General features: G+C 49.6%; 3 protein-coding genes across 4 annotated transcripts; 2 read left to right on the top strand and 1 right to left on the bottom strand.

The window, feature by feature from the left end:
* Window positions 1-195: 195 nt before the first annotated feature.
* On the top strand, window positions 196-5,869 carry LOC112895273 (beta-galactosidase 2). The gene is made up of 19 exons (XM_025963218.1): window positions 196-360; window positions 525-620; window positions 730-842; window positions 1,168-1,234; window positions 1,334-1,426; window positions 1,513-1,656; window positions 1,835-1,923; window positions 2,027-2,132; window positions 2,213-2,300; window positions 2,810-2,928; window positions 3,025-3,189; window positions 3,378-3,547; window positions 3,621-3,730; window positions 3,819-3,928; window positions 4,025-4,135; window positions 4,217-4,318; window positions 4,407-4,612; window positions 4,697-5,015; window positions 5,105-5,869. Exons 1-19 carry the CDS (start codon window positions 196-198, stop codon window positions 5,213-5,215), a joined length of 2,484 nt encoding a protein of 827 aa, XP_025819003.1. The 3' UTR covers window positions 5,216-5,869.
* A 1,457-nt stretch (window positions 5,870-7,326) lies between these two features.
* On the top strand, window positions 7,327-8,779 carry LOC112895078 (1-aminocyclopropane-1-carboxylate oxidase 1-like). Its single transcript, XM_025962950.1, has 3 exons — window positions 7,327-7,530; window positions 7,641-7,876; window positions 7,975-8,779. The coding sequence occupies exons 1-3, from the start codon at window positions 7,411-7,413 to the stop codon at window positions 8,555-8,557; spliced, it is 939 nt and encodes a 312-aa protein (XP_025818735.1). The 5' UTR covers window positions 7,327-7,410; the 3' UTR covers window positions 8,558-8,779.
* Window positions 8,780-14,842: 6,063 nt separating this feature from the next.
* Window positions 14,843-19,980, bottom strand: LOC112894140. 2 transcript variants are annotated; one of them, XM_025961757.1, is made up of 4 exons: window positions 19,124-19,980; window positions 18,979-19,052; window positions 18,201-18,875; window positions 14,843-16,375 (listed from the first exon to the last, which is right to left on the bottom strand). In XM_025961757.1, the coding sequence occupies exons 1-4, from the start codon at window positions 19,578-19,580 to the stop codon at window positions 15,389-15,391; spliced, it is 2,193 nt and encodes a 730-aa protein (XP_025817542.1). In that variant the 5' UTR covers window positions 19,581-19,980; the 3' UTR covers window positions 14,843-15,388. The 2 variants fall into 2 exon arrangements, with proteins under 2 accessions (XP_025817542.1, XP_025817543.1); XM_025961758.1 differs by having other exon boundaries at window positions 18,979-19,037.
* Between the last annotated feature and the right edge of the window lie 700 nt (window positions 19,981-20,680).

Raw genomic sequence — 20,680 nt, 5'->3', positions numbered from 1 at the left:
GCTGCGAAGCACCCACCAGGGGGGAGAGAGAGAGAGAGAGAGAGAGAGAGACCACTGTCCTCAGTGAAGCGGCGCCTCACTCCGTCCGGCGTCCGTCCAGTGGAGGGAAAGCACTGAAAGGCGCGGCCTTTTTCTCGCTTTGCTTCCGCCTTCTTTTCACTTCCCTTCCCTTTCCTTTCCTCCTTCCCCCCATCCATGGCCCCCGCGGCGGCGGGCCTCGCCGCCATCATGCTCGCGGTAGCCCTGCTCGCCGCGTCGGCGTCGGCGGCCGTCACCTACGACCGCAAGGCCGTGGTGGTGAACGGCCAGCGCCGGATCCTGCTCTCCGGCTCCATCCACTACCCCAGGAGCGTCCCCGAGGTGCGCCGCACTCCCTTGCTTTCCCCCTTCCCCGACCCATCCGGCACTCCGGCGCCTGCCGTTCCTTCCCCGCCGGAAATGCGGGCTCGCTGGGGTCCGCCGCCGCAGTTCGTGGAGCGTGTCTGACTCCCCTCGCTTGCGTGCTTGCTTCTTCTGGCGTGCAGATGTGGCCGGATCTGATACAGAAGGCCAAGGACGGCGGCCTCGACGTGGTGCAGACGTACGTCTTCTGGAACGGCCACGAGCCCTCCCCTGGACAGGTAGGTAGTTACCATTGCCGGAACACAAATTGCTAGTGAAAAAAAAAGCAGTTGAATTTCCCCTCTTCCGCTGCTGTTCTTGATTTGGTGGTTGGTTGCCCATGCGCAGTACTACTTCGAGGGGCGGTATGATCTGGTGCACTTCATCAAGCTGGTGAAGCAGGCCGGACTCTACGTGCACCTCCGCATTGGCCCATACGTCTGCGCCGAGTGGAATTTCGGGTAAGGGGAACTTGCTTGGTTTTTGCTATATTTTTTTATGTGAAATGTTTCTGGCGGCATTGATGTTGTTGCTATGACCATTTGTGTTTCTTTTAGTTTGTATACATGTGTTTCGAGTGAAAGAAACAAGAAGCAAGTGCTGGTAGTTGTTTTGGTTTTTGAAGTAGTTTCCATGCTCTTGGTAGTTGTCAGTTAGTGTTCGCAAGTGATAACTTAGTCCTGTGCTTTGAATTTGACCAGCGAGGAATAATTAACATAGATCCATTGATGTCAGGGTGATGTGAAGTATGCTAAACTATGTTCCTTTCCCTCCTTTTGGTTGCAGTGGTTTCCCTGTTTGGCTCAAGTATGTCCCAGGCATCAGCTTTAGGACTGATAATGAGCCGTTCAAGGCAAGAATCGATAGATCGCTCTGCTTCTCAAGTATTTCTCCTTTCTAAAATTACTGCAATCTTGGTAACTTTTTTTAACCCAGGGTCAATCTTGAACAGGCTGAGATGCAGAAATTCACCACGAAGATTGTTGACATGATGAAGTCAGAAGGGCTCTTTGAATGGCAGGGAGGGCCAATCATCCTCTCTCAGGTATGTTTGCAACTCATACATTCTAGGTCTGTATTTATGCCATGCTTTTGAATGCAACCTACCTTTGGATTCCGCTGTCCTTGCAGATTGAGAACGAGTTTGGGCCCTTGGAGTGGGATCAGGGTGAACCAGCCAGGGCCTACGCGTCGTGGGCTGCTAACATGGCAGTTGCGCTGAACACAGGTGTTCCATGGATCATGTGCAAAGAAGATGATGCGCCGGATCCAATTGTATGTCCTGTACTTCCTTTCTTTAACAATGCACCTTGGCCAGCATTTCTTTAATTTGCTGGGGTCTGACCTTGTGACCATGGTCCAAGAAAGGAAAATAATCATGGTTTGAATGATTTGCTACCCCCTCTCTCTCTTCGTACACTAAACAAGAACTTGCTCTGATCCAATGTTGCAGATTAATACATGCAATGGATTTTATTGTGACTGGTTCTCCCCGAATAAACCTCACAAGCCTACCATGTGGACTGAGGCTTGGACAGCTTGGTAGTTTAGTTTGCTTTCTTTTCCTAATCCAAGAAGCTAGACACTTGTAGTTTCCTTTTAATCTTTCTCCTTATGTATCTCCTTTATTTTCTCTTGGTTGCAGGTATACAGGCTTTGGTATTCCAGTTCCACATAGACCAGTAGAGGATCTAGCATATGGTGTTGCCAAATTTATTCAGAAGGGTGGCTCTTTTGTTAATTATTACATGGTAACTCCCATGATTTATGCTTTGCAACTGAGGCTTATTACCAAATTATTACTAAATAAAGTTCTGACACCACCTTTCAGTATCATGGAGGAACAAATTTTGAGCGCACAGCTGGTGGTCCATTCATTGCAACTAGCTATGACTACGATGCTCCAATTGATGAATATGGTGAGTTAAACACAGTCTACTTTGGGCAAAGGCATGTATTTTGTACTTTGCACCAATATCCTGTCATGTAAGGATCACTGCTACACATTTTTACCCGATACAGTTATGTTATATATGTAATTCAATAGCTGCTATAAGGTTGATTTAATGTTGCTCTCCAGTCATCTTGAATGAAACAAAGGTGTAGCTAATTTCTGGTATGTTTTTCTCTTGACAATAACTACAAGCTACAGCATGGTAACTAATATTGAAATCCACTGTCCCTACTAGTCTACGAGCTGAAGTGGTTTTAGTTTAATCTAAACTCCTAGTAATTAAAAGATATGATTGGGTAAGACATTGTTTTGACAATCAAAAGCACATGCGACATGCATTACTGAATATACTTTGATGGGATATCACGGGGGCATTTGGTGCCAAATAAGAAGTGATTATGTTTCAACCATTTATGATTTAATAATTCCTCTGTTGACCAAATTGATCTGAGTCACCCCCTGTCACTTCCTCAGGCTTGTTGAGAGAACCAAAATGGGGTCACTTAAAGGAGTTGCATAAAGCTATCAAGCTCTGTGAACCAGCCTTGGTTGCAAGAGATCCGATTGTTACTTCACTTGGCAATGCTCAGCAGGTCATTAACTATTACAATATTATGTTCACTCTTTATGCACTTTAACCCTATAACAATATTTAATTCAGGACTGACTTCTTGATAATTCCTATTTAGGCATCTGTTTTTAAATCAAGCACAGGCTCCTGCGTGGCCTTCCTTGAGAACAAGGATAAAGTATCTTATGCTAGGGTAGCATTCAATGGAATGCATTATGATCTACCTCCCTGGTCCATAAGTATTCTCCCAGACTGCAAAACAACAGTGTACAACACTGCCAGGGTGAGACTGGGTGCCTGAGTTGTTTTGTTCATTCTACAATTTCCTCTTGTTATTGCTCTAAATGAGTTGCTTGCTGAATTGGATGATTATCCTATTCAATTAGTTTATGCAGCATTTCCTTCATCTGCATATCTTTTTATTTTTTTGGAGAAAGAAAACTTTTTGTACTGATATGTTTATTTATACAGGTTGGGAGTCAGATCTCACAAATGAAAATGGAATGGGCTGGAGGATTCACATGGCAATCATACAATGAGGATATAAACTCCTTGGGCGAGGAATCATTTACGACAGTGGGTTTATTGGAACAGATAAATTTGACAAGGGATAAAACAGACTACTTATGGTATACAACATCGTGAGTACTCTTAACTCAGAAAAATCTATCATTAGTTTTTGCGATTCGAAGATGCTAAAGGTTTCACTTTCAGTGTTGAAATTGCTCAGGATGAGCAGTTCCTGAGCAATGGGAAGAATCCAACTCTAACTGTTATGTCAGCTGGTCATGCTTTGCATATTTTCATTAACGGACAACTAACAGGTAAAACAAAGGATTCTCTCCCTTCTTTCCCTCCCTCCCTCCCTCTCTTTCTAATTGATTTTCAATATGCTCTCCAATTCATTGGCAGGAACTGTCTATGGAAATGTGGAAGATCCAAGATTGACATATAGGGGAAATGTGAAACTTTGGCCAGGCAGTAACACCATTTCATGCTTAAGTATAGCAGTCGGCCTCCCGGTAAGTGGACGTTTTTCTTAACAGCAGATAGTGCTCTAGTACTGGTTGTGAGATGTATATGTGTTGTGAGATTCATTCTATTAACCTTAACTGCAGAATGTGGGAGAACATTTTGAGACTTGGAATGCTGGAATTCTAGGTCCTGTGACACTGGATGGCCTGAATGAGGGAAGGAGAGATCTCACATGGCAGAAATGGACCTATCAGGTTAGTTCTGTCATTGTTATGACCCTTAACCTTGTGTGCTGTGCTGAAGACATGAACGTAAACAGCTCTGTACTTGTGCAGGTTGGTCTGAAAGGTGAGACTTTGAGTCTTCATTCACTTACTGGAAGCTCATCAGTAGAGTGGGGAGAACCCATGCAGAAACAGCCTCTGACATGGTACAAGGTATTGAAGAAATTCATAAATTCGATTGCTTTCCATGTGGAAAAACATTATTTTTCAAAAAGATCATTCATTTATTTATTCTGTGCAGGCTTTCTTCAATGCACCTGATGGAGATGAGCCATTAGCTTTGGATATGAGTAGCATGGGTAAAGGGCAAATCTGGATAAATGGACAAGGTATCGGACGGTATTGGCCTGGCTACAAAGCCTCTGGAACCTGTGGAATCTGTGATTACCGTGGAGAGTATGACGAGAAAAAGTGCCAAACCAACTGTGGTGACTCTTCTCAGAGATGGTATACGCACTTCATGGGTTACTGCAGCAATATCCATGAAAAGTTTACAATTGAAGCTCTTACATTCACTTCATGATTGTTCAGGTATCACGTCCCTCGTCCATGGCTTAATCCGACAGGAAACCTTTTGGTTATATTTGAGGAGTGGGGTGGTGATCCTACCAGAATCTCGATGGTGAAAAGAACCACAGGGAGTATCTGCGCTGATGTCTCTGAATGGCAGCCATCAATGAAGAACTGGCATACAAAAGACTATGAGAAAGCCAAGATCCACCTCCAGTGTGATCGTGGACGGAAGATAACTGAGATAAAATTTGCCAGCTTTGGCACACCACAGGGCTCCTGCGGGGGCTACTCTGAAGGAGCTTGCCATGCACACAAGTCATATGACATATTTTGGAAGGTAAATGATCTGCAAACACTGGTGGACCAATCATAACTCTAATCTCGTATTTCTGTTTACGCTACAATCAAAGTTGTTATTTCTTGCAGAACTGCATTGGTCAAGAGCGTTGTGGGGTAAGCGTGGTTTCAGATGTATTTGGTGGGGATCCCTGCCCTGGGACGATGAAAAGGGCTGTTGTTGAGGCTATATGTGGTTGATTCACATAATCCATATAAGCCATTGGTTTCTACAATAATGTCGCCCAATCAACCTTCTGGCAGGAGGTGAAAGTCGCAGCAAACATGACGCACAGACTGTCAGTAGTTACAGGAATTAGCTTAGTTGTATGTTAGATTTAAGCATCTATATCTGTATGTAATTTAGCCGACACAAGATTTTGCATGGGATGGTTAGGACTCTAGGTATGAGAAATTCAGGGTTTTGGCCCTCTAGACTCTAGAGTCTAGACATCTTAGACACAACAGATTGGTTTGGCTGGGGAGGGCGCAGATGAGACTCTGCTCACACCTGAGTCCATGTGCGCGATGGCTCTTGGGTTGGGAGGACGCTAAGAAGCAAGGTATTGGTTTTGCATTATCTGATTGCTCATTTTAGCTCATTGGAGGGTGCAATGTAATGTTCAGGGCCCATCATTCATGTACTGTGCTAGCTAGTAATCGAGCAGCAAAGGATATCCGGTTCAGGTTATAGATATGAACTATGTCCTATTCTGTCTTACTACATCTAGCTGATTCTGTGCTTTGTTGGGCATGGTTTACATGAAAGCCATCTTGCGCAATGCTTACATCAGAATGGACCCATGGCCATGCTCGATGCAGTAATACATTGTAAGGTGAGGTCAGGGATATAAACTTTCGAGGAACTGTGCCATCTTAGCTCATTTTAGGTCATTGTAAGTAGCACTTGAGAGACATACCGATATTGAACTGTGCCATGTTGTGTTGGATACTCCTCATAGATAGGCGAAACTTATGACCTTTTGCAATTTTTACCGAGAAACTAATCGTCTCGCAATAAACATATGTCGCCTTGGTTGGTAGTGGTTTTTGCCAATGTTCCACGGCCCCACCTACTGGGGATCTCCTGACAGAGCTGGCATGGTCAAAAAGGTCGACACCGCGTGGCCCTGACTGAATGTGCTGGCGGCCTGTTGACCGTGGTAGATTGATTGATCGGGAACGCACAAACGAGGCGCATGATTGGAGAGTACGAGCTTGCACTTGCGGCACCACTGGCTGCTGGTGTTGTCCGGCATGTGCTGCTGTGCTCGCGCTCGCAGTTTCCAGGGGAACCCGGGGGCCGGGGCTCGGCCAAAACAAGCACACCTGCGTTCGCACGGCCTTCACGGCAGCTGCAGGGTGCAGGCAACAACCGTGCTGGCCAAAACCCGAATCGATCGCTTTTCAATCAAAAACAAAACAAAAAATATCAATTGCTTTCGGTAACATGTCGTTTGGTGGTCGTCTGTCTTCTCTACTCTCTAGACCAGGAGCCTAGACTAAGGTGACTTTCCACGAAGACAGAGAAGAAGGTGCCCAAGTTGGATGTGGGCGCCTGCTGCAATCCGGTTTGGTGGTGAATCCAGTGTGCGAGCCGATTCGATGGAAAAAACCGCGCGGATCCGCCGCGCACAAGGCACAGGATGAAGGCGGGAACTCAGCGAAGCAAACGGCATTGCCGGCGGCCGGTCGGAAGATCCGCCATGCAGGATGGAGACAGCCCGGAGCCGGCCCCCGGATGCGGCGGCGCGCCGGGCTCGCCCGTGCCGCGGCCTGCAGAAACAGCGTCGAGTGCAGCGTACGAGACCGCGCGGCGAAGCGAGTGTACTTTGATCGATATCGCATCGGATCCACGCATCGGAATATCGGGTTTGTCAGGGTCAGTCCAGTGCATCTGGGCCCCTTCACCTAGATCACATCAGATTCGATTCTTCAGAGCTCAGGACCTGCTGCGTGCCATTCCAAACCAAGCAACGGAAACCGCGGGAACCAAGCCACCGGCTTCCGCGCGCGCTCGCGCCAACCCCGGCCCTGCACCTGTTGTGGTGGCTGCCTCCGGCATTTGGCCACATGGAGTTTGGGAGGGATCGATCTAGCCCGTAGCTAGCTGCCTCGTCACCCGCCTCTGCAACTTGCTGGCACCGTCCACTTGGAAATCTGAACGACTAGATCACATACATGTACCACACCACAAGGTGGATTTGTCCATGGGCACGCATACATGCATGCGAGTATGTTCGTGCATTGTCGGAAGCAGGGTGCTATAAATAGCCAGCCTAGCCCCTCCTCACCTCACGCAGCAAGCACAAGTTCAGACACTACTACACAAGGAGCTGGAAGTGTGCTCCGAAGCTTGGCATTCGGCACCTCACCGTGCATTTATAGAGGAAGCCATGACGGGCCCGACGGAGATTCCGGTGATCGACCTCGCCGGCCTCACCGCCGGCGGCGAGGAGAGGTCGCGGACCATGGCGCAGCTCCACGAGGCCTGCAAGGACTGGGGCTTCTTCTGGGTAACATATCCTGCATTCTTGTAATTAATGATGTAACGCACCTCGTGGGTATATAGCTTGGCAAAATTATTATTCTGATGCGTGCGTGCTCATCGATCCGCCGCGCGAAGGTGGAGAACCACGGCGTGGACGCGGCGCTCATGGACGAGGTCAAGCGCTTCGTCTACGCCCACTACGAGGAGCACCTCGAGGCCAGGTTCCACGCCTCCGACCTCGCCAAGAACCTGCCGGCCGGCGGCGGCGACGAGGAGCCCTCGGACAAGGTGGACTGGGAGAGCACCTACTTCATCCAGCACCGCCCCAGGAACAACGCCGCCGACTTCCCGGAGATCACGCCGCCGACCAGGTCGGCACCGTTCTTTAGCCTGCCTGCCGTCTCATGCATCCCCTCTCCTGCCCAATGCTAGCACGTACTGACGGACGCTTGATGTGTATTGTATGCAGAGAGACGCTGGACGCGTACATCGCCCAGATGGTGTCCCTCGCGGAGCGCCTGGGCGAGTGCATGGGCCTGAATCTGGGCCTCCCCGCCGGCCACGTCGCGACCACCTTCGCGCCGCCGTTCGTGGGCACCAAGTTCGCCATGTACCCGCCCTGCCCGCGCCCGGGGCGCGTGTGGGGCCTGCGCGCGCACACCGACGCCGGCGGCATCATCCTGCTCCTCCAGGACGACGCCGTGGGCGGGCTCGAGTTCCTCCGGGGCGGCGCCGAGTGGGTCCCCGTGGGCCCCACCAGGTCCGGCCGCCTCTTCGTCAACATCGGGGACCAGATCGAGGTCATCAGCGGCGGCGCGTACCGGAGCGTCGTGCACCGCGTCGCGGCCGGGAGCGAGGGGCGGCGGCTGTCCGTGGCCACGTTCTACAACCCCGGGCCCGACGCCGTGGTGGCGCCGGCGACGAGGGGGGACGCGGCCGCGCTGGCCTACCCCGGGCCGTACAGGTTCGGGGACTACCTTGAGTACTACCAGGGCACCAAGTTCGGCGACAAGGACGCCAGGTTCCAGGCCGTCAAGAGGCTACTCGGTTGAGCCACCACGCACCAGGCAGAGCTTCCGTTCATGGAGATCCCGCGTTTCGATTCCCTGCTTTTGCTTGTTGATGGTCCATGGCCTGCATTGGGGTTGCGTTGCGTGTTTACTTTAGCAAAAAAATCTTTTACGTGATGGTTAGTGATTATTAATTGTGCGTACTCTGCGGTTGACTAATGGTGCGGCTGATGAACGCATCCCGTCAAGAGCTAGTTTGCAAAACACCCTTCCCTTCCGGCACATGCTTGGATTGAGGTGAAAAATGAACTAAATTCACATCAGTTAAAGAAGATTATGCAGGCGAAATTGCAACCACACTCGCCACAGAATGGCCGGCCAAGCAAACAGAAAATCCCAGAACAGAAAATAGAAAAGGCAACACTCCTGTCAGAAACGCCGAGATGATCCTCAGCTTAAAATAAATGGACACTGGGAGACACATATTAGCCGACAACCGTGTCCAACTAGGCCCCTTTCGTTTCCTGCCCTCTAAATTTTAGACCCGTCACATCAAAAAGAATCTTACTATTTATAAGTATTAAATAAAATCTGTTTATAAAACTTTTTGCACAGCTGGGTGCTAATTCGCGAGACAAATTTAATGAGCCTAATTAATCCATAATTTGCCACAGTGATGCTACAGTAATCATCCGCTAATCATAGACTAATATACCTCATTAGATTCGTCTCGCGAATTAGCACTGGGGTTCTGCAATTAGTTTTGTAATTAGACTTTATTTAATATTTCTAAATGACAAGATTCTCTTTGATGTGACCTCTCTAAACTTTAGGCCCTAGGAAACGAACACACCCTTAGACGCGAATCCAGCATGTTCTGTTTACATGGGCCACACCGCGCGGCCCGCAGGTGCGTACAGCCCAGCGCGCACGCCGGGCCGTCGGCCGGCTAACTTCTTCGTACACGAACACAATTCGTCTGGCCTTTTCCCTCACAAACAAACGATGCACAGAACCTACCCACATGGTTTTATTTAAAAAAAGGGATAAAAAACATTAAATTCGGAAAAGGGGAGCCGGTTGGGAATAATTCGAAAAATGTGTACCTCCCGCCCGTTGATCGGGCGGGAAACGTGGGGCCGGGGACCTCCCGCCCATCCAGCGGGCGGGAGGTCCCCCGAGGGCCTCTTGGCAAATAAGAAAGTTATCTTATTCGCGAAGAGGTCCCTGCGGGGGCATCCCGCCCGTCCAACGGGCGGGAGGTGGTGCCGAGGGGCATCCCGCCCGTTGGTCGGGCGGGAGGTCCCCTCGGTTATATAAGCCCCCACCTGCCCCAAAAATGTCATTTTATTCAGCAAAAACCAAAAAAAAAAGGAAGAGAGAAGAGGAAGCGGCGAAGCCCTGTTCACACGTCGATTTGGAGGTATATTCTCATTCTAGCCGTATAATTACTTGAAAATAACTATAATTTAGGAAATATTTCTTAGAGTATTTATGATTTGAATAGTTTTTAGTATTTTCAATTATTTTTAGTATAATTTATATTCTGAATAGTTTAGATTCTGGAAAATAGAATCTGGGAGTCGCTGAAACTTAGGGTCGTTGTGTATTAATATGTAGTATAACTAGTTTATTAATGATTGACAGATATGTCTTCCGAAAAGGGTATTTTCAATATATATTACGGAGAAAGAAATGTGATTTATGGGCCGAATGGGGTAGATTTAAGTGAATTCAACTGTGCGGTCAGAGAAATTACCAGACCACACGAGAGGATATTTGAATCCCTATGCAACTGGTTAATGAGGGGATTAAGGATTAATCAGGAGACACACACTGTGAGTGTTCAGTGCGTCATAAATCGTACCACTCACGCTTTGATCTGGGAGCTGATGCCACTTGCAAGCAACGAGGACTGGTTAACTTATCTGCAAAATGCAAGTTATTAGCAGTGGCCATTGGTACTTCTTGTCAGTGTGCACCAGAACCCTTTGATAAACATTGAGGCTGCTCGGGGGATGAAAATATTGATGAAGAATTTGAGGAGGCAAACATTGAGGCAGGTGGCACCGCAGCACCTCAATGCGTGGCTGATGAGGGCGAGAACATACTCTTTACTGTTGAACAGCTGCAAGACGAAGAACGTGAATTGGATGAAGTAATGAATGCCGATTCGTCTGATGATGATGATGATGTGCCTGAAGAATGGGTAAGCAGCGACTTCAGTCATCTTGTCGTAGATGACGGATCTAGCGTGCCTTCGAATTGCAGGGAGAATAAAATTGTCCAGGGTGTGAGGTACCACTCAATTGAAGAGGTCAAGGAAGCTGTTAAGTGCTGGTCTCTCTCTTATGCGAGAGTTTAAAACAGTCGAGTGCAAATCTCGTAAGTACGATGTGGTATGTGTGAAGGAGGGGTGTCCATGGCGGGTGCATGCTTATAAGGGAAAATGGAAAGATTATTGGGAATGCTCAATTATCACTGAGCACACATGTCATTTGCCGGGAGTGCAGAAGATCCATCGCAACCCTACATCGCAATACATCGCAAATGAGATGTACGGGATGATAGTAGAGAACATGTCATATGAACCAAAGTCTATTATCAGGTATATTCAGGAAAAATACAAGTACACCATCTCGTACAGCAAGACGTGGAGTGCAAAACAGAAGGTGTTGGAGATGAGGTTTGGTATGTTCGAGGCTGCATATGATAATATTCCTCGATTGCTGGCCGTCCTATGTCAGAGAAATCCTGAAAGCTATTATGATTTGAAAAGCCTAGACAGAGAAGAAGGTCCGCCCTACATATTGCAGCGGGTCTTTTTCAGCTTGGGTCCATGCATTAATGCATTCCAACACTGCAGGCCTCTACTGTGCATCGATGGGACCTTTCTTACAGGAAAGTATAGATTACAAATGCTGACAGCTATTGGAATGGATGGAAACAATCAATTGGTTCCTGTTGCTTTTGCTTTTGTTGAAAGTGAGAACACAGACAGTTGGTACTGGTTCTTGGAACGGGTTAAGATTGCAGTCGTTCGGGATAGGGAAGATGTCTGCCTGATTCATGATCGTCACGCCGGCATACTGAGGGCAATACTAGATTTGCAGGAGGGGTGTGTGGAGATCGGAGAGCCGCCCAAGTGGCGTGATGTTCGCAGTAGGTGGTGCATGAGACATATCGGTGCAAACTTTTTCAGGCAATTTAAGAACAAGCACTTTATGAATATGTTCAAGAGGCTATGCAAGAAAACAAATCAGCAAAAAATTAACAAGCAGTGGCAGAAACTTGATGAACTGACCGGGAAGAAAAGAAACGAGGACGCATCAAAAAACAGAACTGCACAGGATGAAGCAGAGGCTTTGTGTCCTTTGCCAACAGATGCTGCACGTACTCGCAGAAGGTCTGGGTCAGCGGTGAAAATCTTTTCTGAATGGATTGAGAATGAACCGAAAGAGAAGTGGGCTTTACTTTACGATATCGATGGTGCAAGGTACGGCATAATGACCACCAACTTCGCCGAGATTTACAATTGGGTGCTGCGTGGTGTTCGTGGGCTTCCACTGGTTGCAATTGTGTAATTCATCGTCCGCGGGTGTACCGATTACTTTAGGGATCGGTTCACTAAAAATCAGGCATTCATGCAAGATCCTGACAGATATTTGAGGAAAATGATGACAGAATATATGATTAAAAAGGCAGCTAGCGCCTGGCTACACCACGTACGGCAATGTGGTACACAGGAGCTCAAGTTTGAAGTATCTTTTAAAGACAGAGCGCGACGTGGCATTTGATGTCAAACTCCTGTAAAGGAGTGCATTCTCAAGTTTGATGGAACTTGTTGTTGCTCATGCATGAGGCCAAAGTTGCTGCACGTACCGTGTTCTCATGTAATGGCTGCTTGTGCGGATATTCGACATCCTGTCGATATATATGTTTTCCATTACTTCAGAAAAGAGACAATTGCCAGCACCTGGCAGTATGAGATCTATGGGTTCCGTTTGGTTGGATCGTTCACTAAGACAACGAATCCTGTTATATATATTCCAGACCCAAGATCAGCACGGGTTAAGAGAGGGCGCCGTCAGACACGGCGTATTCGTAATGATATGGATGAGTCAGAGCTCCGTCCGAGGATACAGCGCTGCAGTGCATGTAATCAGATTGGACACACGTATAAACATTGTCCAAACAATGATGCTGGCCCCAGTTCCGCTGAAGCTGGCCCTACAGGTGATGCTACAGATGGAAGACCTCCGGTTGCATCAAGGAGTGGGAGACGTCGCCGATCGAGTGCTACTACGTCATCAGGCATCATTTAGTTGTAATTTTATTTGAACGTTGTTTGCTCATGTGTAATATTTGCCGCGTTGAGTTTGTATCATACCTGAATGTGTATTTGTAATATTTGCCGCATTGACTAAAGACATATCAGTATTTGTGTTTGTAATTATAACTGTGACTTGGCATTTGTATAATTAAACTTGTTTGTTATCATATTATTTTATTTTTAATGGCTTCATGTATCGTACTATCGTAATATTTGGATTCTACGTTGCAAAACGTTATCGTTTAACCATCTTCGTACGAGTTTTAGATACCGTAATCTTCTTCGTAAAATTGAATTAAAATTTTATATGCATACATAAAAGTATGGCGAATAAATCTTGTATTTGAAAAAAATCTAAAGTTCAAATAGTTGTGAAATATAAATTCCAAAAAAATATAACAAAAATCATAAGCTGGGGCACCTCCCGCCCACTGGCCGGGCGGGAGGCCTGCCTCAGGGATCTCTTCGCGAATAAGAAACTTTTCTTATTCGCGAAGAGGCCCTCGGGAGGGGCCTCGAATTTTTTTTTGACCTCCAGCCCGCTGGGTGGGCGGGAGATCCCCGGCCCCACGCCTTCCGCCCGATCAACGGGCGGGAGGTACACATTTTCCGAATTTTTTCCATCCGGCTCCCCTTTTTCGAATTTTATTTTTTATCCTTTTTTAAAAAAAGCTCCTACCCACACCACCAAGAGACGGAACCACATCTCCCTCAGTCGCCACCATCGCCGGCCCTCCTTACCTGGAACCTCTTCGAACCCATACTTAGGCTCCTTTGGTTTAGTTTTTTCCAACAGATTCTCTATCAAAAATCTAAAATCCGAACCAAAAGGCTAACTGCCGGTCATAGATTATCAAAAATCTCCGGATTCTTGTAGTTCAAAAGAAAATCTAGATCTACTCTAGATTTTTCAGATTCCCACCTCTCCTAACTTATTAGTAATTACCCACCGTACCACTGGTTAACTTTTTTCTTCCCTTTTCTTTCTCATCCCCCACGCGAGCTCGACGAGAAGACCAGGGGCGCGGCTAGGGTTCCCGGTGGCGCCGGCGGCCCCAGATCGTCGTCCGGCCGGCCGTGCCTCCATTCCCCTCCAAATCATCGTCTGCTCGGCCGCCGGGACGACTCCTCCGCCTCTCCGCTACCTCCCGACTCGCGGCTTCTCCGGTAGCCAGATAGGGCGCCTGCGATGCGCAGGTCCTCCGGCCGCCAGGAAAGGCGCCGCGACGCGCAGCTCATCCGGCTGCCAGGCAGGGCGCCCGTGACCCGCAGCATCTCCGGCAGCCAGGCAGGGCGCCGCGACGCGCAGGTCCTCTGAACGACGACGACCTGTGCGAATCCCAGCTGCGACGCCAATCTCTGGTCCTGACTCCTGATTCCCAGTGAGTTGTCTCGTCACACGCCAACGATTCTCTAGATTGATTAATCACTTGTCATGTACCGCTCCCGCGTCGTCCAAGCAAATGCAGGGCATTTATTTATTTGTTTCACTGATTGGAGACAAGCTTGATTGGAGATACTCTCGTCCACAGTAGATTTGAGCTTTTTCGGTTCGGACCGGGTTGACTTGCAGCCTAAAATCTGTGCCTTATATATACCTCCTCCTATGGGCAACTTCGAGCTGTTTTTTGAATGGAGCTTAGGCTTCCTATTATTTTTCAGTTGGAAAATAATTAGATTAAATTAGCTCCGCCCTTTGTCTTCGTAAAAAATAAAGAACATACTAGGAGACTAGGAGTTTGGTACCACCTTGCCGCTCTGTGCCCTTAGTCACCACTACGGCTGGCCTTTCGTAGTTTTTTTACAAACAGTTTTTTTACGAAGAACTGATTCTAGTCTAATTCCGTGAAGTAATTATATACAATAAACTAAAGGGTTGGGAGCTTAAAAAGTAGTTTTTTTTCTGATTTACTTCTTTCTCATAATCACTTCAATTTAAAATTTAATATAGAGTATCATTTAGAATCATTTTGAGACAATGAATTGTTTTCTAGTTAATCAGAAGCAATAGAAGCTCTGCCAAACATCATCAACCCAAATACAGTGAAGATAAACACAACCCAGCAGGCACATGCTGCATTGTGTTTTCCTTTGAGTTACAAGCACGCATATGCAAACGCCAACGACGAATGGAGGACTACTGGAGTTTCAAAGGGTACGCCCAATCAAGATAGTTGCAAACTACAGCAAGCACCCGCCTGGTGATGAATGGTTCACCACGGAAGACGAAATTACTTCTAGCATCCCAAATACCCCCGAGGATGGTGATCAGAAGCACAGCCGGCCAAACATTCTGGCCCAGATGACTCTGCGTGCTGACTGCTGAGAGCACAGAAGTTGTTCACATCAGCTGCACAGCGATCTGGCGACCCAAGAAGTTGTTATCATCATTCATCCACACATGACGCGGATCTTCTCTTACATCTTTTATCGACTCATCACCATGGCACTTCCTCGATCCAAGTTCACCCTTCAACATTGATCACAAATATTCACAAAAAACCCTACCTTTTGCATACAGCATACCATCACTGTCGTCATCATGCCGCCGCCGGGTTCCTCAGCTCCTCCGACCGCCTCCTTGGCTCACGCTTCTCCGGCGCGCGGAACCCGTCCGGCTCGACCCCGCCGGAGGCCGGGTGGTCCGGCCGGAGCGCGTGGTACCGGCTCGCCTCCCGCCCGTACGACCTGCCGGCGTCGCTCTTCGACCGCGCCATGGTTGGCTCGGCCTCCGGGCGGCGCGTCGCCTCCCCGCGCTCGCTGTGGCCGCCGCCGCGGGCGCGCGAGTCCGCGGTCGTGGCGGTCGTCACGCTGCTCAGCGGCGTCCGCGCGCACGACGACAGCGGCGTGCTCTCGTACGAGTGGTCGCCGTCGAGCACGTCGTGGGTCGACAGCCACTGCATGGCCTTATCGAGGTACTCGTCGCTCGGCGTCGCCGGCGCCTTCCTGCTGCTGTCGCGCCCGGCGTGCCCGTGGCTTGAGTGGCCTCTTTTGCTGCCTGGGAGCAGCTTCTTGATGTTGCCCAGGAACTTGAGCTTGCGCGGCCCGGCCTTCTTCCCTGGCGTCGCGGCGCCGGCGGAGACGGAGGCGGCCATCGTCTTCTCCGACATGGCATAAGGGCTCCGGTCGGGCTCGTAGTAGCTGCGCGCGGGCGACCGCGCGTCGCCGTCGACTGACTCGTGCAGCGGGGAGAAGAGGGCGGGGTCGAAGCCCTCGAGGCCGGGGTGGCCGTACCGGAGCATCAGCTGCTTGGCCCTCTCGCTGGAGCGGAAGCTCATGCTCCTGCTCAGCTCCAGGGCCGACAAGTCTCCGGCGCCGGCGCCGCCGCCGTCATCGTCGTGGTCCGGTTGCTCGGTACTCGGGCGGCCGTCGTGGTCGCGGAGCTCGTGGCGGAGGCAGGCGTTGACCCACTTGAGGTAGACGAGCTCCTCGACGTGCGCGCAGTGGTCGTTGTGAAGCTGCTCGATCTGCCTCGTCAGCCTCTCGTTGCTCTCCCTCAGGTACCTCGCCTCCTCAGCCATGTCCTCCTGCATTCGGAAAATAAGGGACAAGATTAGCCCAGAAGATTACAAGCGCAGAAATGTTCAGATTACCAATTGACTTGAACAAGCTTAAGATGCTTCCAGAGATAGCAGTTTAAGAAGCTTAGTTAAACAAATTTAGAGCAGAGCCGTATGGCACTGACTAGAGTGGCATGTTGCTTGACTACACGTGCTTCTTTTTTCGGTGTCGAAACGCTTCTCCTTTATTTGGTGTGTGCTTAAAGCCTGAGATCTTGTGATGGCTACAGATAGGTACAGAACAGAATTCCTCATCTGGGAACATCAGAATTTGCATCAAGTAAGTGAATGCCGGTAGTGTTTCCTGCGAGGGAGTCATCTGCGCGCTCTGACAAATTTGCAAGCAGATCTGAAGAAAGGGAATGTTCTGCGTCCAAGAAACTATGGAAGAACTATATCGCCTTCTTTTGATTTGGCTCTGTATATTTCACCCTTCCTCACAAATCTGAACTTTAGATCCTTGATCTTATTATCATAATGCCATCCAACGTTTCTCCTTTTTCTTCTTACTCTAGTCTTCTTCCTCCTTGCTCCACTCGCAACATCGTCTGCTGGCCCTCGCCCCGCTCTCCTACACACAACTCTATTGGCTCCTGCCTTGGGATCCTCTGATCCTCATTGAGTCGTTGTGCTAACCGATTGGAGCAAGTTGCCTCCTCCCCGACACTCCCCATGGGCAGCCCACGTCACCTTGCTGCCGAGTTGCCTGCACAGCTAGACCAACCCTGCCTACCAGCTACCTCTGCCGCTGGACTAATCTTTGTTCGTTGGCTTTCCAAAGCCCCAAAATTTTTCAAAGATAACCTCTGAAAATCCCTAATGTCGCTGGAGATAGAGGCGAGGGGGAGGAATCTCAAAGGTATTGGAGAGAAAAAAAAATCAGGTACGGAGTAGAAGAGTAAAATAACCCAACACAGTATAGCAATTTCCTCTGGCTTTTGAGCATTTGAAAGGTCTTGAACGAGTAACAAACTAACGACTCTTTGATCGAGCAAGGTGCACGGAGAAGTTTATGACCCATCACGTTCAGCATATGCTAGCCGGGAAAAGTACCATTGACACCAGTGATCAAGGAGAAAGAAGATTAATTTGTTTAAGCTTTTACAGATTCAAAGGCGAAAACGACTAAGTTCGTGCATGCCCAGCGCCAATAATTCAGCAGCAGAAGGTTCTAAGCATGACTTTAGCACTGGAATAACAAACCCACCCAGGATGAGGTAGTCTGCTTTGGTAAGGCATCCATAAGTCAAATTAAAGCTATGACAGTGACATGGAAACTTGGCACAAATCTCAGCCTCTGCTTTTCAAGGAGAGTTTTTATTCCTGACATAAGGGAGCGACAAAGGGCGTTCCACCAGCACAGTTGCAAATCACATAATTCAGGCATTGTTGGCACTACTGTATTCCTGAATGCAGAAAAATTTCTAGCCATCCATGTGAACCTCGTGGACCAAATTACTTTGATTACTTATATTTTGCTCATTTCCAAAAGTTGTAAACAACGTGCAAGGTACCATCTTCAACGCTTTACCATCATAAACAATAGCATTTAATAATTAAAAATGTTTAGTAGGTAGAAAATGTATTGCGTAAAAGATTTCAACGCTTATTTTTCAACCATTTGGCAAAAGTGTAATGTAAAACAAAGTGCAAGGTGCCATCTTCAACGGTCTATCATGATAATAAGATAAACTAGCATCTAATAATTCAGAAAAAAACATTTATTATCTTGACAATGCAACGTGTAAAAAGATTAAATTTTACTGATGACATGAGTTAAGAAGGCAATTACCTCAAGAGCTGGATTAACAGAGGATCCATCCTGCTGTGCATCCTGCAGCCTGAGGGCGAGCTCCAGGTTCTCCTCCTCCAGCGCGGCGTTCGCCTTCCGCAGCTCCGCGATCTCCGCAGCCAGCGCGCCGGCCGTCTCCGCGCCGCCCCTCTCCAGCTCCGCCACCTTGGCCCGGAGCGCCGCCGCCTCCTCCTCCTCGGCCTGCACCCGGGCCTTGATGGCGCGCAGCTTCTCCTTGGCGCGCGCCAGCTCGCCGCGGGCCGTGCCCAGCTCCTCCAGCTGCGCCCGGAGCCTCCCGTTCTCCTCCTGCAGCGTGGAGACCTTCAGCTGCAGGAGCCGCTCCTCCGTGGCGGCGGCGGCGACGCGGCCCTCGAGCTCCCGCACGGTGGCCTCCTGCTCCCGGAGGCCCTCGAGCTCCTGCAGCCGGAGCTCCAGCCTCTGCTCCCGCTCCAGCAGCGACAGCCAGAGCTCCCGCAGCCGCTCGTGCTCCTCCCGCTGCCGCTCGAGCTCCTGCCGCTCTTCTTCCTCCGACCCGTCCGGCTCCGTTCCGTCGTCGGCATTCGCTCCAGCGATTTCGGCCGGCGTGGCCTCGATCACCACTCGCGCGATGATATCCGGCTCGTCGTCTCCGGCGCCGACGGACGCGCCGTGAATCACGTTCTCCAAAGATTCATCCTTTTCACACGGAAATTTCAAAGGATCAGCCTGACCCTACTCCAAAAGGCCGTGCGGAGCTGGCACGATCAAGAAACGGAAAGTCGTTGGGTCCAGAACTCACGTTGGACGACAGAATCCTGAGCCCGTCGTCGGGCGCCGGCAGAGCACGAGGCCTGGCAGCTGCACGAAAATCCACTGTAAACAGAATCAGCACCACCGTCGGATCGAGACGCGAACGAAGCAAACGGAGCACTCGAACCGCGCACCTGAATCCGGCGCCGGCAGCGGCCGGCGCCTCCGCCGTGGCGGCGGCGGCGGCGGAGCGCGGCGCGGGCGCTGGTCAGAAGCGTACACCGCCGCGAGGCAAAGCGAAACCGTCGCGGCAAGCGCGGCGGCGGACACGGCGGCGTTCCCAGACCCGCCGCCGCCGATGCCACCAGCTTCCTCCCCCGCGATCGCCAGGGACCCTCTCCCCCGGCCGCCGTCCTTGCTCCATCCGAGGAGGCGGGTGAGCAGCGTGGAGAGCGAGACACCGAGCAGGGTCCTGTCGAGCCCCGGCTTCTCCGGATCGAACTGGAGGAGGAACCTGAGCCCGGCTCCTCCTCCGCCCCCGCTCCCCTCCATCCCGTCAGTGCTCGGGCCCTGCTCCCCGATTCCCCATGTCCAGGAGGCGCCGCCGAAACAGAGCCCGTGCGGAGGTGGAGGAGGCGGCGGCGGCCCCATGGGTATATATGTCAACTCGCTCACCAATCTTGGTCAAAGAAAGAGAATAAAAAAAAAATGGAGAGGAATTGGTGCGAGGAAAATTATTTCTGGAAAAAGTTGGATTAAGAATTCGATTCCTTGTTGCATGGATGGAAGATGGGCGCGGGGAAGAAAGCATCAGAGTGCCCCACACGGAAAGGAGAGGCCAGTGTCTCTCGATTCTCGATCTCTTCTTCCTCTCGGCAATTGAGTCTCTGGGTTGAACACTTGAACTTGGGTGTATGTGTGTGTGCAATTTTGCTGGGGCGCACGCGCACACACTGCTTTTATGTACAGTGCTTGGCTGCTTGCCGGCAGGACGCGGCGACTGGTGTGCACGGATGGTAGGTAGGCGGCTTGCATGACGTGGAATTATTAGGAATTTTTCCAGGAAAACAGTTTGCTTTTTGGAAAGTTTTTGGTGTTTCTGGATCAGATAGGACAAGTGAGGTGTAAGTGTAATGGTTGCAGATATGAGCGTGCCATCATCATGCGACTGGTGTCTAACGAGAGGGGGATGCCATACTGTGGGCCACAAAACCATGTACTCCGACCTTGTTTTGACATGGAAAATTGAGGATTAGTTGATCACTGTCTTTGTCATAACATGGGTATTTAGTAGCGTATTGTTTCCACCGGCGGTCTGGAATCTAGATGCCAGATGTCGTACGGCCATCTCAGATGTCAGTGACAAGTAGTAGACCGGAAGACATAAGATAGTGTTATCTTATTCCCCCAGCAGCTGCGACCACAACACTTGTTGAAACCCCATTTGGGATTTGGGCGTCAGGAAACGGGACATCCTTTTCCACGGTTTTGACCACAAGATCAGCCATGGTTCTGTGGGCTGTGGCTGTATGCTGCCGGTCCACCTCGCTCGTCGTAGCCTTTTCTTTTCAGCCCACATGCTCATGCATAGTACTACTCAAAGTACGCCAAGCATGCCCTTATTGCTCTACACTACCGTTGTATATGTGGCACAACTCATCTTTTTTCCCCTGGGCTACGACTGCTACTAGCAGAAGTATCACTGATCCATGTACTGTTTGCAATGCTAATTTGATTTGTTCAGTACTATA

Source organism: Panicum hallii, chromosome 5 (genome assembly GCF_002211085.1).
Source record: "Panicum hallii strain FIL2 chromosome 5, PHallii_v3.1, whole genome shotgun sequence".
NCBI classification, from domain to species: Eukaryota; Viridiplantae; Streptophyta; class Magnoliopsida; order Poales; family Poaceae; genus Panicum; species Panicum hallii.
Note: the sequence above shows the minus strand (reverse complement) of the source record. Positions and strands in the feature narration are given on the sequence as shown.